General features: G+C 39.9%; 1 protein-coding gene across 1 annotated transcript; it reads left to right on the top strand.

Moving 5' to 3' along the window:
• Nucleotides 1-1,618: 1,618 nt before the first annotated feature.
• LOC149103429 (uncharacterized) lies at nt 1,619-11,566 on the top strand. The gene is made up of 5 exons (XM_089273205.1): nt 1,619-3,497; nt 7,023-7,304; nt 7,969-8,292; nt 8,700-8,825; nt 9,333-11,566. Exons 1-5 carry the CDS (start codon nt 1,853-1,855, stop codon nt 10,181-10,183), a joined length of 3,228 nt encoding a protein of 1,075 aa, XP_089129331.1. The 5' UTR covers nt 1,619-1,852; the 3' UTR covers nt 10,184-11,566.
• Nucleotides 11,567-12,924: the final 1,358 nt, after the last annotated feature.

Here is a 12,924-nt window from a genome sequence, read left to right as displayed (position 1 = left end):
TTAAGATGGCGTTGTTTATTTCGTCTTTACAATGCATGTTTCCTCTCATTAACAGGAAGCAGGGTCAGTTAATAAAAATGGAACGAACTGATAAGAAACAGTTTTTAAAAGGATGAAAAATGTATATCATTTTCTTTCTTTTTTTATTTCTAAGACATGAAGTTCCAGCCAACATGGTGTGAAATTTATCGATATGATTTCCCTTGTATCATTCAATGATAATTCTATTGCTACAACGTGTTGTTTTGCCGATACCTTGCTTTCCACACTCATCGATTGGTCATTAAGTTCGTGTGAAAAAATATTTAACGTCTAAAAGTCTCCGAGAAGTAATTGAAATAAATTTATGTCAAGAAAACGGTGATGGTGCCTGTTGAGACTCTTACTTGGGAGACAGAGTGTAAGAGATATTTGCTCAATCACTGACATAACCGGATGTTCAAATCATGCATGACAAATAAATGGAAGTTTCCTCAAGGCTTCCGTAGATATGGATAAAGCGCCAAAAAATTCATTTCTTTATCTTCTTTTTTCTTTTATCCGAGGAAATAATATTTTTGGTTTCAATTATGTAAAAAAAATTCTCAGTGATAAAACGGTTAGCAAAATGACAGAGGAAAGACTAATCTGTTCTGTGATATACTCTAACAGCGCACTGAATAAATTACACTGCAATTGCAATAGTTAGCATGTCGAAAGTATCCATAATTGTTCTCCCCATTTTATTCTCATCTGATTCTGAACGCAGGGGCGAAAACGGAATCAAACTCGCGGTTTCTTCCTTGTAATATACTTGCTAGGTTATTCATTGAGAGCAAGTGGAGAAATTTTTCGTCACGAACGAGCAAGTGGTTTAAAAGCTTTTACAGGTCAGCGTTAACTCTTCAACTTAGTCAATTTATATTAGTTAGTGCGTGATTATTTACTCGAAGACTCGAAAGCGACCGGATATGTTGACTCCTGACAGAATGTAAGAAACCACTCCCTATCTGAAAAAATATACAAAATGTATTACTTTTGTACTTTTCAAGAATATTTTGGGGTGCATTCATGCGGCGCGAGGCCTAAAGCTAAATTTTATGAAAACAAAGACAAAACATTTTTGATTGTTTACAGATTTAAAATTTTTTCGTGATGTCCGACTGAAACGTGCAAATGTATGCGCTGAAATAGCTTTGCACCTGTTTTGTTTTATTTACGTCTTTTGCGAGCGCCAAAGGGTCATTAATTGAAGCTGTCAAAGTAAATGGCACGATAGCAAATCGAATCTTCATTTATCACTAATCTTGTGCCCTGTTTGTGTTGGGCAGAAACTTTCACCAAACTTTGATCCTTGTGACGATCGGGGCAATTAACATTTTGAAAAAACCTCGCTGTGCTACCGGCAGCTGATTAAAGAAGCATTCGTTTGCGCATGAGTTTAGTCAATTTACGTCCAGATTAAAGCTGATGACAATCAAATTTATGCTCACGAAATTGAGAACTTGCTAGGTGGGCCGTGCTTTTCATTGGGACAATCAACCAACAATCAAAAGTAAAGCTACATGTGCTGAAAATAAACCTTTCTTGACCAAATTGAATTAAAAAGATCCGCTGTTTTAATTATATGCTTGAAAGCGACCACCAAATTGTCAACTTTGAGAATAAGTGGACGCGTGTCAATCATTCATCGCTTTCAATTAAGCAGTATAAAGGTTTTGTGTTTCCTACAAAGGCTTAGCGGATTAACATCAAGGGAGCTTAGGTTATTTCTTCTCACTTCGTTCGACCGCGCACTGCGCCGATCAAGTTGTTTTGGATGAAGTTTTTCCGATTATTGTGACCATTTTGGATTTGTGTTGCTGCTTCCAGAATGGAGAACCTCTACACTCTCTTGAGGGTATTTTCAAGTCTCCTTGTTTTTTCAGTGACTCTTACGGCAAGTCAACTTCCAGAACCTCCACAGTACAACTGCCCGGCAGTCTGCTATAGATGTGCCGCTGAACATCTAACACTTAATGGAACAAGGAAATGGTATGCCACTGCGCTCTGCAATTTTCGAAGCGGTGTCAAGTTGAAAAGCATCCCTAAGTTACTGCCGTTAGAGCTTGGAACTCTAAGGATCAGTTCTCATAACATCCACGAATTAAAAACAACATCCTTAGAAAAATACCAATACCTGTACCGTCTATATTTAGATAAAAACGCCCTGAATAGAATAGAAAATGGATCCTTCCGTCGACAGCACTTTCTCAACTTACTGGACCTCTCAGAAAACAAGCTTGTGAACCTTAGCGCAGGCAGTTTTCGAGGACTGAACACTTTGCAGTTTCTTCAACTGGATCATAATCAACTCGAGAGAATTTCTCGTGGTACGTTTGATTCCGTGCCTTCCCTTAAAGAACTTGACCTTCAAGGAAACAGAATAAGCGTTCTCGAAAAAGGAGCATTCGACAGATTGGATTACTTGAAAAATCTTTCATTAAGCTATAATAATCTGCGCGCAATTGATAGCGGTGCTCTTGGGAACTTGATGTCTTTGAGGAAAGTAGAGCTTGCTTCCAATCAGATACGAACAATCGATGGAGATGCATTTAGCTGTGCTCCGCTTGTTAATAAACTCATGCTCAAAGACAATAGCCTGGATAGGATTCCCAAAGCCATTGGGCATCTTAGGTTTTTAGATTTTCTTGATATCAGTAAAAATTCCGCCATGAATTTTATAGAATCGGACGCTTTCATTGGGCTGGATAGGATTACAACAGTTGATTTAAGAGACTGTAACATTTCTTCGATTCAAAATGGCTCTTTTAATGACCTCACGAAGATTACTGCAGTTTACCTTCATAACAATCCCCTGAATTGCGACTGTCACTTGAGTTGGCTTCCAAGATGGCTATCAGGAAAGCCAGAAATGATGTTTAATGGCGCCGTTTGTCAAGTTCCAAGTGACATTTCTGGAAATAACTTGACCGCAGCTAATTTGTCGTCATTCATCTGTTCTTGTGCAGCCTGCGCTAACGATGCAGCGTGCAGCCTGGTACCGACCAACTGTACCTGTTCTGAGAACTGGGTGGGGTCATCTTGCAGTGAAACCTGCCAATCAAAGGACACCTCTGTCAACAACTGCAGACGTTTTGACGGGAACTGCTTCTGCGAGAGAAACGCAACTCGTCAACAAAGGCAAAGAGCTGCTAACTGTTCTTTTAGCATTACTTCAGAAAAATGCAGCAAAGACGGGGAAATAAAGAAATCCGGATCTCATTTGAGGTGTGTTTGTAAAGCAGGATTCGATGGGAATGGAACTTACTGCAATGACATCGACGAGTGCAAAACGGGAGAAGCAGTGTGTTCAGTACACGCAGACTGTGTGAACACGCCGGGATCACACTATTGTAAGTGTCATCAAGGGTTCGAGGAACAGAATTCGCCCATACCCCAGTTGAAGTGTAAAGATATTGATGAATGCACGGAACAGACACCATGCCATGTACATGCCAAGTGCCACAATAATCCAGGTAGGGGAGACTTAATTCTGGACGAGTGCATCAATGAGTAAATAAGTGACTGACTGACTGTTGGAATGACTGCCTGACAAAATGACTATAAACTGACTAATAGACTGACTGACTGACTGGCTAGCTGGCCGGATCATAGACTGTCTGACTAACTGGCTAAATAGAATCACTAACTGTTTGTCTGGCTAACTTGCCGACTGACGGACTGACTGACTGACTGACTGACTGACTGACTGACTGGCTGACTAACTGGCTAAGTAGAATCACTGACTGTTTGACTGGCTAACTTGCCCACTGACGGACGGACTGACTGACTGACTGACTGACTGACTGACTGACTGGCTGACTGGATCATAGACTGTCTGACTAACTGGCTGAATGACTAACTGACTGACGGACGGACGGACGACTGACTGGTTGGATCACGACTGACTGATCTCTGACTGACTGGCTAGCCGGATGGTTAGATAGACTAACGGACTGTTTGACTGGCTAACTTGCCGACTGACTGACTGACTGACTGACTGACTGACTGACTTACTGACTTACTGACTCACTGACTCACTGACTGGCTCACTGGCTGACCGGCCGGCCGACCGAATAAATACCTGCCCGACTATAAAACTTAATGAACAATTGACTGACTCACTGCCCAAATGACTGACGGACGGTCTGACTAAGTGACTGACTCAATGACTGACTGACTGACTGGCTGACGGACTGTGTGGCTGACGGACTGACTGACGAACTGATTGACTAACTGACTGACTAAATGACAGAGTGACTGACCAGCAAACTGGCTGGCTAATTAGCTGGTTGAATCATCGGCTGTTTCTCTATCTGACTGATTGCAGTCTGGCTAGATGGCTGGCTTGATCTCGACTAACTGATTGACTGCTGACCGACCGGCCGATGGTATGGTCTGGCGGGCTGGCTCACTAACAGAGCAACCTTATGTCTGCCTGATTTACTGCCTGACTGAGTGACTGACAGCTGGAAGGACTTTCCAGCTATGTGACAGACTGAACAACTGATTGATTGACTGACTGACTGACTGACTGACTGATTGACTGACTGACTGAGTAATAACTGACTGACGGACCCAGTAATGACTCCATGTCTTAACTTATCACACACTGTACCCAAGCAAAGCATAGACAAGTTTATAGTCAGTTATTCCACCCGATGACAAAAACAATTGTATATCAAGAGAGTCAAATGATAATTATTTAACCTCTTGTCTAGTCTACAGGCTGCTATTTCTACAGAAATCAAATCTTGAGAAGGCTGCCTGACATCATATTCCCACCCGTCTAAAGAACCTGTATATTTGTCGTCAGTTGCGCCATTAAAAATGATAGATTTCATCGCGAACAGGTCAATTGTGACCGAAGTTTTCTTCAATTTGATAAAATGCAGAAAACATTGTTGCAGTCAAAGGAATGACAACGATCATTATCTATGAAATTTTATTTTTAACATGGGTTTGTGAAAGTTACCAATATCATTGTCACCACAGCGTAATCGCTTTTGAAACTTGCTTAGTTTTTTTTTTTTATTTTACCTCATGAAAATCAAACCTAATATATATGTTACCTTTTTGACAGGTTGTTCCAAAACTCTTGGGATCTATCCTAAATGATTTATCAAAGTGCTCTTTAAGAGGAAATTCCCCCTGGGGGTCTTCTTGCAGTTCAATGTATTTTAACATCCCCTTGATTCATAAGAATCCGCTACAAGGCGATATCTAATCAATGATTTCACATAAACGGAAAATTGGCTACTGTTCGCTGCCTTTTCATGTCTTTTTTCTGATCAGATAAGGGAAATGTAATATTCTTCACAAGGTAGGTACATAACTAGTTAAAGATATTCAACTGCGCAAACATTTCCTTCCCTGAGGGTGCAAAATCTTTATCAGCGTGTCATGTTTTTTCGCTTAAACGTGCTGACATCCAGGAAACAAGGCAGACTTGCGCAATTCGCCAAGAAACGAACAAATTTGTTGTTTTATTTGCGTGGGTTCAAAAAGCTGTATTGCGCAAAATGGTTATTAATAAGTAATTCTATAGTGCTCTCGATCTATATATGTTTAAACTTCAACTGGAGGAAGGTGACCGGCGTCTCGCCCACATAGTTTTTGTGGTCGAAAATGTATTGCCATCAGCGAGAGTTTTAAAATCAAATAAATTCTGCGCTTTCAGTGTTTGCTTAGAGTTTTTTTTTTGGCCTCTGAAGGTTTATTGCTGTTGCGCAAACTGAAAACTGCTTACGTAAACCTTCGTTGAAAAGAGAGAATGAATTATATATTCTGTTTTTTTTAATACCCTGCGGAAAACATTTCACAATGCGGCTTTTGGTGTATATTTTTTCGGGAAGTCGAAACGCGCTGAAATTAAACCGCGATTATTAAGCTGAAAATAATTTGAACTGTTTTTTAGAACAAAGGAGAGACCAATTTTTCGTTCGAATCATATGAAATTAAGCCAGCAAATGTTTTAATTATTCTCCGTAAGTTCTGTGCAGAAAGCAATTTGTTCACTGGGGCTTTGTTTTTACAAGTACGGTTCTTTTATTTGACTAATCCCCTATGTTGACTTCACAACGTACCAAACTGTCGCAGTTATTCCGGCACAATTAAACTGTCAACTATAATAGATTTCCGTTGACGTTTTAGTCGTTTATATAATATCTGACCCACCGGTGGTTCAAACATCAATATTGCGACATATAAATGAAAGATTTTTAATCAATGAAGCAGAGTTTTTCATTTAAACATTATTTTCTGAGGCTAGAAGTAAATGCCATTAGTTTTATTTCTGGATTGGGGTCAAATTCAAACATTTAATCTTTACAATGAGTTTGTGACCCACCAGTCTCTATAGAACCAATATGCGTGCGGCTCTATTTGTTTTTTGTTCATTTACATAAAACATTTTATGATTATCGTTGTCGCTTTTAGAGCTACAATTGGTTTTGGTTTTTAGTTCTCGGTGTAGAAACCAAAGAAGATTTTATCGCAAAGAAGATTGTATCAATTTAATGCGTACTGGTAGCAACCACTTTGGAAAAAGAGTTAGCGGTTTTCACGCTGAAGCGATTTCCAGTTAATCCTTCTTTTTTATGGCCAACGATCATAATACAACGAAGTTTTAGAAATTTTAGCTCCGCGTTTGAATAATTCTCGTGAGAAGAATTTTAAGGGTTTTTTTCTTCGTATTGTCTAATGAGAAAGCTTTACGCGCGCTTAGAAGTCGTGACCTAAGCTTGATCATGTGATGGATCATGTTGCTTAGCTACCACTCTCGCGACAAACGAGCTCAAAAATTATCCAAGACAGATTGGGTTGTTATACATGAAGCTTAAACGACTGACTGATTTTTCGGAAACCCGGGAGCTTGTTTCCCTCATCACCCTATCTCATTTACAGAGACACCACATTCATGCTTATATGCGGTACTGAATGCCCGAATTTGGACAGTACAACGATATTAACTGTTACCTTTTTGTTTTTCTCCATGAAAGGCTCATATACTTGCACATGTGTCACGGGCTTCACGGGGGACGGTGTCACGTGTTATCCTGTACCAGACAGGCCAACAGACGTCAGCGTAACAGAGATTAATCCCACGAAAGTCTCTGTAACGTGGAATGTTGTTAACACGTCCATAGTAAGAGAGCTTAGAGTGGAGTACAAAGAATTTGAGATTAATGGCACGGAGTGGGAGATAAAAGCACTACAGCCTAACGAAACAAAGACATATTTAAAAGACTTGATCCCTGATTCAACTTACCTAGTTCGCGTGGGTAGGTTTCTAAGCAGAGTTTCTATGGCCCTGTTCACACTACGCCGGAGAAATTTGAAAACGCAGCTTTATTTCTACGGTTTGGCCCACCGTCTACACTAATCCTGACCAAAAACGGAGCTATTTGAAAACGCTCTTCAAACCGGAGGAATTTAAAAACGCCGGCATTGCGTTTATTCGAAAACGGGGCTTTTCGACGTGACGACAATGATGCGATTTCCCCGACTGAGTTTTCCTTAAGCACAAACCCAAAATGAGAGTTTTCACTGAATTTCTCCAGCGTAGTGTTGACGGAAAGCATTTGATGCGTTTTCAAAGTGAAACCTCCGTTTTCAAATTTCTCTGGCGTAGTATGGACGTGGCCTGTAACTGCATGCTCAGTCAAAATATGGAAGTTTTTGAAGATAAATTAGATGGGAAAGTTCTATCAGTGTGACGAGTTTCACTGATTTGATATGAATTCAAAGCTGTTCAATCTTTTGTTTAGAATATCTGCGGTCATAAGCAAGTACTAGACTACAAAATAATTTTAATATTGATGGGACGCTAACTTTTTGTTGATAATGTCGTTCACAGTGTTGAAAACAATAATGTTTAAATGATTTAATTATTGTTGATGATGTCATGACCGTGAAGATGAAAATAACTACGCTGTTTTTGTATAGGTGCCTTTTCCATTTATAACACAAGCAGATACAGCAGCGAGAAAACGTTTGAGACCTTCCCGGTCTCTACACCATCTGCAGCAGACAGCACAGCTGGCGGTAAATCACAAAATATCATTGTTATTGCTGTGGCTCTCGTTGTCAGCTTAGCCCTGTTGGTGATCATTGCTGCGGTGCTATACTGCTTGATGCGAAGAAAGAAGAAACAGAAAAAGAACAGCAATACTCAATATGTTCGTGGGCTCGAGGACTTGATTGAAATGAGGACTCGCACACACAGCGGAGGAGCTGAGTCCAGAGGGAACAGAGATCTGTTGGAGCTCGGTAATGAAAGGCTATTGTTTGTGTTCAATGTGAAAAGTTATAGTTTCCAAACTTGCGTCTTGTATGTAGGAGAATCGATACGTTCTATCATTTTGACCGGATCTAAAGAGCCAACAATGTATTACGACATTAGCTGTTAAAGCCAACAAGGAGGATAAAGACAATTCCATACATTTACAACGAATTATCAATCGGCATTTTCGTTACATTATCCTCCATACAGACAAGTAGTAAGTACACATATATGTACGCATTGCGGACCTATGTACCGTTTCTTCATGGCGCGCGCATGGCCAAAGAATCAGCTAGCTGCCTGTTATCTGACTTTTTCGAGCTAAGCCGCTTGTAAGACCAGTATATACTCGAGTAAGGCAATGAAATCGCTGACGGGAGGTAATTTTTCGCAGGATCTTTCACGAGCTGTGCTGTTGATTACACTGATGAATGGGAGATTCCACGCGATCGTCTCATGACTGGCCAGAAAATAGGCGAGGGACAATTTGGTATGGTACTAGAGGGTACCCTAATGACAGGTGAGTACATCTATGGTTGTGGATGTATGGTTGATATCCCGGGAGGGAGCGTGCTTAGGGATAGAATTGGACCATTTGGTTTAGGAAAGGGGAATGGTTGGTTAACTCTGGTCAGTAATTAGGTCAGTACAATTCTAAAAAGAAAATATATGGGTTATTGACCAAGAGTGAGGAGGAGATGGCTGGACATTGGCAAAGTCTCTTTTTGCGTATTTATGGACCGATACAGAGTCAAGGTCCATAAACACACAAAAAAAAACTGAGGCAAGTATCCAGCCATCTTTACCGAACAGGCTTGGTCAATAAAGGATTTATGATATGGAGAAAGAAAACTATTTTGTTGCGGGGCGCAGCGGGTGATCTCGAGCACTCAAAATAGCGCCATCTTGCCCGCTGGGGTAGCCAATCACAACGCAGGATTTAGTTCATCTTGCGCGCTCACGGAGCTAGCCTTATAACATCTCCTTACATCTGTCAGTACTGATCACAATTTTATGACCATCGCAGATGATGGGCCAATCAAGGTCGCCGTGAAGACGATCAAAGAGCATGCAGATCGTTTTGATTACAAGGATCTGCTTCAAGAGATGGAGATGATGAAAGAGATTGGTCAACATCCGCATGTCGTTAGCCTAATGGGCACGTGCACCACGCCAGGACCGCTGTACATCATTACCGAATACGTGTCAGGTGGTAATTTACTAGACTATCTGCGGGCCAGCCGCCCAGATGATGAAACCTACGTCAACATCATCTCCACGCTGAGTTCACGTGATCTACTCAAGATCGCGCTGGACTGCGCTCGTGGGATGCACCACATTGCTGAAAAGAAGTTCGTCCATCGTGATCTTGCTGCTAGAAATATTCTTCTAACGGAAGAATACGAGGCTAAAGTGGCGGATTTTGGGTTGGCGAGAGATATTTATGGGGATGGACAATATGTGAAGAGTGGTGGGGGACGGGTTCCCATCAAGTGGATGGCCCCAGAGTCTATTCAAGATCAGATCTACACCACCAACTCGGATGTGTGGTCATTTGGAGTCCTCTTATGGGAGATTATAACCATCGGGGGATCCCCGTATCCCTGTGTTCCCGTTAATCTCCTCCTTACGAAACTCCTCTGTGGATATCGTATGTCTAGACCAGCACACTGCTCCGACGAGCTCTATGACTTGATGAAGACCTGCTGGCAGTTGGATCCGAAAGAAAGACCGACTTTCTCTGAAATTTGCTGCACCTTGTCGGAGATGCTGTCGGAATCGGCGCGTTCTTACGTCAACATTACTCTTAGTGAGGAGCGGGTGGGGCCTGAGGAAGAGCTGCTTGATGACGCGCATGAGCAGACAACCTCTGTTTGACCTTGCAATCTGTTGTTAATAACGCTTGGCGATGATTCATGTTTATTACACGAGGTGTGCCACCAAGCCACGAGAGAATAAGCAAGCAATGATCTGTGTTCAGATATAATGTAGATAGTATTTGTTTTTAAAAACATGTATTTTGCTTTGTTTCATAATGTTGTAATTAGTACATATACGGCTGCGTTTGCTTACGTATACGACTTTTGCTAAGAAGTGTGTCAATTTTGTAGCATAGTTAAGTATAGAACAGTTGTAGAATGTAAATAAATAATTTGAAATAAGGCTCATAATTTAATTTTAAATGAACCAAACAATGGTAGGTTAATTAATCAGAGTGGTTCTTTTTCTTTTGAATTAGCATGCACAAATATCTAACTGGAGTCCTGAGGAGATAATAAAACGACAGACTCCACTGGCATGTGACGCCGGATCTTTTCTACAACAGACCTCCGCTTGCCTTGTTCTTATTTTATGGTTACATTTTTAATTCATTATTATTTCAGGTAATAAAATTAGCCACAAGAATGACAGTGCAGGAAGCAGGATCTGTTATACTAAAATCAGATCGAGCAATCTAGGAAGAAATTGCTTTTAAAAAGGTAAAATAATATTTCCAAAAGGTCTAGATAGCAGCAGACATGTAAAGATTTTAAGGAAAACGACCAATTTTTTAAGTTTGCAAGACATGTTTCGACAGAGCTTCTGTCATCTTCAGTTGAATGAATGATTACAAAGCAAGTTGAATAATAAGTAGGCAAAAATGCTAATTAAGACAAATAGTAACAACAGAACGTGAAAAGGTGTAAGTAAAAAGGATAATTTTAGATTTACATGGTGTAATTGCTGATTGAGGGAAGGTAGTTCTTTTTGAATATGAATAGCCTCCTTTATAAGTTTACATGTGCGGGCTGTAATGGCTGTAATGCCTGTTATGTCGGTGAAACCTCCCGACATTTTTCCACACGCGTACGTGAGCACTTAGCCGTTGATAGGGCCTCTCACATCTTCAAACATCTTCAGAATTGTGAACGTTGTCGCTCATTGTGTTCAATAGACTGTTTTCATATTTTAGATCACGCCACTACCAGCTTTCAACTCAAGATAAAGGAGGCTATTCATATTCAAAAAGAACTATTTTAGATCATACTCTTGAAATAAATGGCATTTTCGACACTTTCCTCAAGACTTCCGTAGATATGGATAAAGCGCCAAAAAAATTATTTCTTTATCTTCTTTTATCTGTGGAAATAATATTTTCTGTATCAATTATGTGAAAAATATATTAGTGATAAAACGGTTAACAAAATGACAGAGAAAAGACTTTTCAATTTTGGGATCTACTCTAAACAGCACTCTAAATAAATTATGCAGTGATAGCAATGGTCAGCATCTTTCCATTTTACTTTCATCTTTTCCTTAATTGAGCAAAAGCCTTATCTGCCTATAGGTTTATGCGTAGCTTCTAACAACAGATGTGTTTACACCATGGTTTAAGTCTATTTTGCCGTCTTTTTTGGTCTGAACAACAAGAAGATCATACAGTACTAGTACGCCATATTGGAAACTCGTTTCCTTGGTAACTAGATAATGCCAGTCTCTCTCGTGACCTCATTTGCGTTATAAGAAATGTCGCAGCGGTTATTTTTTGACTACATTACCACCCTCCTTACAACGGAATTTTGTTTCAGAAAACGCAAAACAATATTGGGTCGATCGGACGACGAGAAACAGAGAAAAATATTTTTGTTTCATTTTTTCCAAGCCATCCCTTCGAGACAGACCACCTGGACAGAAGAAATGCCTGCTGAAACGCTGTTATTCCTAATACGAAGATAATTGCTAAAGGAAACTGTAATTTAACAATCTGTGCATATCAGTCTTTCGAAAATGAAGTATAGAAGATTTTCAACTGAAAGACGAGAGTTTGACGCTTTTTAACCAAATAACCCCGTGTGACTTTGTCACTTAATATTGATGAAACTTAAGATGGCGTTGTTTATTTCGTCTTTACAATGCATGTTTCCTCTCATTAACAGGAAGCAGGGTCAGTAAAAAAAAAATGGAACGAACTGATAAGAAACAGTTTTTAAAAGGATGAAAAATGTATATCATTTTCTTTCTTTTTTTATTTCTAAGACATGAAGTTCCAGCCAACATGGTGTGAAATTCATCGATATGATTTCCCTTGTATTATTCAATGATAATTCTATTGCTACAACGTGTTGTTTTGCCGATACCTTGCTTTCCACACTCATCGATTGGTCATTAAGCTCGTGTGAAAAAATATTTAACGTCTAAAAGTCTCCGAGAAGTAATTGAAAAACGGTGATGGTGCCTGTTGAGACTCTTACTTGGGAGACAGAGTGTAAGAGATATTTGCTCAATCACTGACATAACCGGATGTTCAAATCATGCATGACAAATAAATGGAAGTTTCCTCAAGGCTTCCGTAGATATGGATAAAGCGCCAAAAAATTCATTTCTTTATCTTCTTTTTTCTTTTATCCGAGGAAATAATATTTTTGGTTTCAATTATGTAAAAAAAATTCTCAGTGATAAAACGGTTAGCAAAATGACAGAGGAAAGACTAATCTGTGATATACTCTAACAGCGCACTGAATAAATTACACTGCAATTGCAATAGTTAGCATGTCGAAAGTATCCATAATTGTTCTCCTCATTTTATTCTCATCTGATTCTGAACGCAGGGGCCAAAACGGAATCAAACTCGCGGTTTC

This window comes from Orbicella faveolata, unplaced genomic scaffold (genome assembly GCF_042242905.1).
Source record: "Orbicella faveolata isolate gen_17 unplaced genomic scaffold, um_ofav_v1 contig_35, whole genome shotgun sequence".
Classification (NCBI taxonomy): domain Eukaryota; kingdom Metazoa; phylum Cnidaria; class Anthozoa; order Scleractinia; family Merulinidae; genus Orbicella; species Orbicella faveolata.
This window is presented reverse-complemented; position numbering and strand designations above follow the sequence as displayed.